The sequence below is a fragment of the Camponotus vicinus genome, unplaced genomic scaffold (assembly GCF_025532165.1).
Source record: "Camponotus vicinus isolate PSW18456_S1 unplaced genomic scaffold, iyCamVici1.0 SCAF_6, whole genome shotgun sequence".
NCBI classification, from domain to species: Eukaryota; Metazoa; Arthropoda; class Insecta; order Hymenoptera; family Formicidae; genus Camponotus; species Camponotus vicinus.
This window is the reverse complement of record NW_028141978.1, coordinates 18,464,064-18,468,691: the sequence shown is the minus strand read 5'-3', so window position 1 is coordinate 18,468,691 and position 4,628 is coordinate 18,464,064. Positions and strand designations below refer to the sequence as shown.

The following is a 4,628-nucleotide window of genomic DNA, read 5'->3' as shown; positions in this document are numbered from 1 at the left end:
AAAGTACTTAACGGAAAGGTACTTAATTATAGTGTTTTGGAAAGCTCTCGAAATAAGCTACAAGAATGTACAAAAATATATAGGGTATTCCATTTAAAAAAATTGAAGTGACCTTCACGTGACCTTCAAATGACTCTTCAAGGTCAAACCAATGATACCATCTTATGGCCCCCTCGAAACCATACAACTTTTGTCTAAAACATTTTTCTCTATCTTGCTTATTTTTCGAGTTATTTGGCTGCCTAAGTTAAAATGGGTCACCCTGTATATGGGGAGGGGGCGATGCACCGGACTAAAGGGAGGCCGCATCTGGAACAGAAAAAGAGGAAAGATGTATTAATAAAAAACCTAGTCACAATAAAACTTATAGAAGGAAAAATATGTACTTACATCTGTATCCATTATATGTAATGCCATTGGGCGCCCGAATCTCCCCGGGCACCCAAATCTCCTCTTCCGCGTAGGGCTCCTCCCCAAAGAGCGGCCGCAAGTCAAAGATGTCTTCCTCGTCCTGGGGACTCTCCGGGGTGTCACCCCACATATAGGAGAGTTCATATCTCCTTGCCCGACGCTCCGCCCGCACCCACTGCCGGCGCCGGATATTCATAAACCCAGGGATTTGAACCTCATCCTGGGACTACATTAAAAAAATATAATTAGTATAAATACACGCACATTTTTTTTTTTTAAATATTCGCAAATGTAATACTTACCTCCCAATGGAAGGCCAGCTTAACGAGCAAAACACAGAGCAGGTCGAAGAAATATTGCTTCCACCCTGAGCAATTTTCCAAAATGCTATCCATTATTTTTTTTAATTTGACTTTGACACGCACACGATTCAGAACTTATGACGAGGCAACGAGGTCCCGGCACGAGGTTTTATAGTAGAGATGCGACATTATCACCATATCAAAAACGTGTCGTAAGACAAAAGTATGGTCCCATGAAACTCAGCGTGGTATATAATATAATATTAATATTATCATATCGCGACTTTGCGAGGAGACAAACGTCTCGGTATGAAACTTTAGAATAGGGACGTATCATTATCGCTTTACCAAAAATGCGTCGTAAGACAAAAGTATGCATGTTCCCACGCAAATTAGCATGATATAACGCTATAATGCGTCAACCCTGCTCGAAAGGTCATCGAACAGAAACGAACGACTGTCGAACGGCTATCGAACGGAAATGAACGGTCGTCGAACGGTAATTGAACGGTCATCGAACAACTGTCGAACGCAAACGAACGCTCGTTGAACGGTCGTCGAACGGAAACGAACGCTCGTTGAACGGTCGTCGAACGCAAATGAACGACCGTCGAACGGAAACGAACGCTCGTCGAACGGAAATGAACGGTCATCGAACGGAAACGAACGCTCGTTGAACGGTAATTGAACGGTCATCGAACGGAAACGAACGCTCGTTGAACGGTCGTCGAACGGTAATTGAACGGTCATCGAACGGAATTGAACGGAATTGAACGGTAATCGAACGGAATTGAACGGTAATTGAACACCCGTCGAACGGAAACGAACGCCCGTCGAACGGTAATCGAACGCCCGTCGAACGGTAATCGAACGGAAACGAACGGTAATCGAACGGAATTGAACGGTAATTGAACGCCCGTTGAACGGTCATCGAACGGTAATTGAACGGTAATCGAACGGAAACAAACGCTCGTCGAACGGTAATTGAACGGTAATCGAACGGAAACGAACGCCCGTCGAACGGAAACAAACGCTCGTCGAACGGGAATGAACGCTCGTCGAACGGTCATCGAACGTAAAACTATATTCAATTATCAAATATTTAAATGTTTTATCATGTACCACAATGTAGTATCGAAATACAATATCTGTGGCAGCTGTGTCGCGTACGGAAACACGATACTGCACACGTACATAGATAGAGATGAGGAAAGAAAGGAGAGAATAAGAAAGACGATAAAAATATATTGCATCATCAATTTATTATAAATATGGATTCGATGAATCATGATGTTTCAACCACCAATTATAAATCTTAAATACATTTTCTAAAGCGCAATTTTTTACATGATTTTCACAACGTACAGTATTCTTAACATCTAACTTATTTAAAGAAGCTACATCCTCATAATCTGCATCCAAAGTTTCGATAATCACATCGTTTCTTGCATCATTGTCCAGTATATCGGCTAGCCATTGCCGTTTTTCATGCCCTTTAACGTACACGAGAGGTGACGCATCATCATCCTCCCCCGTTGCACCCATCACCGCTGTCGTAATTAAACGTTTCGATTTCCAATATGAAACGTGTCCATCATTCCACGATAATCCATGGTGATTTTTCATCAACCATAAAACCTGACATCTCTCAGATTTTGTGAGCATGTGCCATGGTTCGGGACATGTAAAAATATAATGAGAAAGTACGGATCCCTTTCTCAGAACAGCAGCTTCCTTCACGACAAAATTTTTCCCAACGATAAATCCTTGTAGATCCAAACGTTGGCACAACCATGATGACAAGATCCGATCGCAGACTGATGTCGATCGTCAAACATCTCAATCTTTTATATTTTTCATATGCAATGGAGGGGATATTTGCTGACTTATGTAATTTTGCGGACTACATTGGTCAATGGATTATATTCGACAACCCGATCGTGCAAGATGAGACAGTAGGCGGTAGTATTCGCCGGTATATTTTCCCTGCATTCAAACTCTATTCTCACGTCCACGGTAGCAGTTTTGACAGACTCGTTTTGTCGCGAGCAATCAATGACCGCGAGAGGACCGCAATGTAGAAACTTTGAAATGGTTAATAGCGTTGCATTATCATCGCATCCATAATAAGATTTGCGAAAACGAGAGTACATGTTGAATAGAACGGCGAATCTATTTTTTTCAAAATCTAAATTTAAATCATCGTAGGGATAAAATTCCGAGTTTAAATAGAGTTTAACGTTGGTCAATTTGCAGTCATCGAATAATGTAACATCTTGTGACACTGAATTCTTTTTACCAGTTTGCAGTGCAAAGATCACATATCGTGGTTTCTCTAGCTTTGAGGCGGCTTTCACGGTCCATGAATGCTTAGTCGTGCTATGCAACAGAGGAAATTCATATAGATCCCAAGATCTGAAACTCATGTTCAAGTATCGTCCGCTTTCCAACATTCGCAACATCGACAATTTATTAATCTCGTTCAATATTACATGAGGCATACGCCACTGTATCTTGAGTAATTCAATCTCAGCTTCCGACGATGGGTGTCCGAATAGACAATTATTATCGTTGCGCGAACGTATCAAAATCAATTCGTGACGAGCGTTAATCACAACGCGTTTATAATCTTCGCAAAATCCCAGCAGCATGTTGAGCGGTACGCAATAGTTGAAATAATTTTTGTCACCATTGTACGTCAAATCCCACGCAGCGTTCTTCAAGTTTATACTTTTCTGGTGCGTTAGAGAGACATAATTTTTGAGCGTCGAAGTTATTCCAACATTTCTGTTGCGATCAATCTCTACTCCGTCGAGTTCGTATCGAAGCTCATCAAACATGAATGCGACGCAATTGTTTCCCAATACAACCTTCATTTCGTCATTCGCTTTACGCACATTAAACCTTCCCTCGATGTAAAGAAAGCTTTCGCACGGTAACGTGTACAAATCCTGATGTTGTATAGGTATTCGTATCTCGTCGCTGTATCCAAGCGTCGTATTGGCGTACGGATTGTATGTATGAGTCTCAATCTTGACGATGCGATCGTCAAAGACTGGCTCACCTCCGATATTCAAAATATCAATCATTCTTTTCGTACGATGAATCCCAATGATTTTAAAAATTCACGATTCAACGCGCTCAGCTTCTTCTTAATGGCTATCTTATTATTGTCACCCGATACCGCAATAGTATTGTCCCTCGTAAAAGTGTTGTATCTCGCGTGCTCCGTTTCGTTCAGCACGAGCATACTATGTTTGTCGCCGCCGTATATGCAATCTTACGGTAATTTCCTATCCTCGAAAATCGAGCAATCGACCTCTTTGATCCACAATACGTATCATTAAATCCGTAATGCTCCGTACGATGATCGGCAGATAAATGATCTGTGCCGGCGTTTCCGATATCTTATATCCTAGCGGTACGCTCGGTGAAAATTCATGTATCGTGTGTACGCGCATGCCATTGCTGTACGCACCAGTAGTCACGTTACATTCTATACGAATAATATTTACGTTTATAATATTAACCGGTTCGTCCGATTCGTACCACTCGCGAGGTTGCAATATACGATTCGACGAGAATCCGAGCAAGGATCCTACATTGTCGGGTTTGGTAAAGTTTATTCTGTAGGCACATTTGATTTCGCTCTTTAGCGTGCTATGATTGGCGCGAAGCGCTATTGGATATTCCTCATCATAATCGTTTTCAACATCTCTGGAAAGGTGTTCATCTTGCAAAATTGCACGTTTGAGATAGTCATTTATAGCGTGCAATTCGTACGATCCTTCGGGAATCGTAATTTCCTTGTCGTCGTTGCCAAAGTAAAATTTATTATTCGAAAAATTTACGTTTGGAATCGTATGATAAGTTTCAAAATCCGTTAATCCAAGCTCGTAATCGGCATCAGTCAAA

The 4,628-nt window shown here is 41.5% G+C and overlaps 1 protein-coding gene across 1 annotated transcript; it reads right to left on the bottom strand.

Annotated features, from left to right (window-relative positions):
• Positions 1 to 292: 292 nt before the first annotated feature.
• LOC145973787 (uncharacterized) lies at positions 293 to 821 on the bottom strand. Its single transcript, XM_083103361.1, has 3 exons — positions 714 to 821; positions 391 to 637; positions 293 to 309 (listed from the first exon to the last, which is right to left on the bottom strand). The coding sequence occupies exons 1-3, from the start codon at positions 804 to 806 to the stop codon at positions 293 to 295; spliced, it is 357 nt and encodes a 118-aa protein (XP_082959487.1). The 5' UTR covers positions 807 to 821.
• Between the last annotated feature and the right edge of the window lie 3,807 nt (positions 822 to 4,628).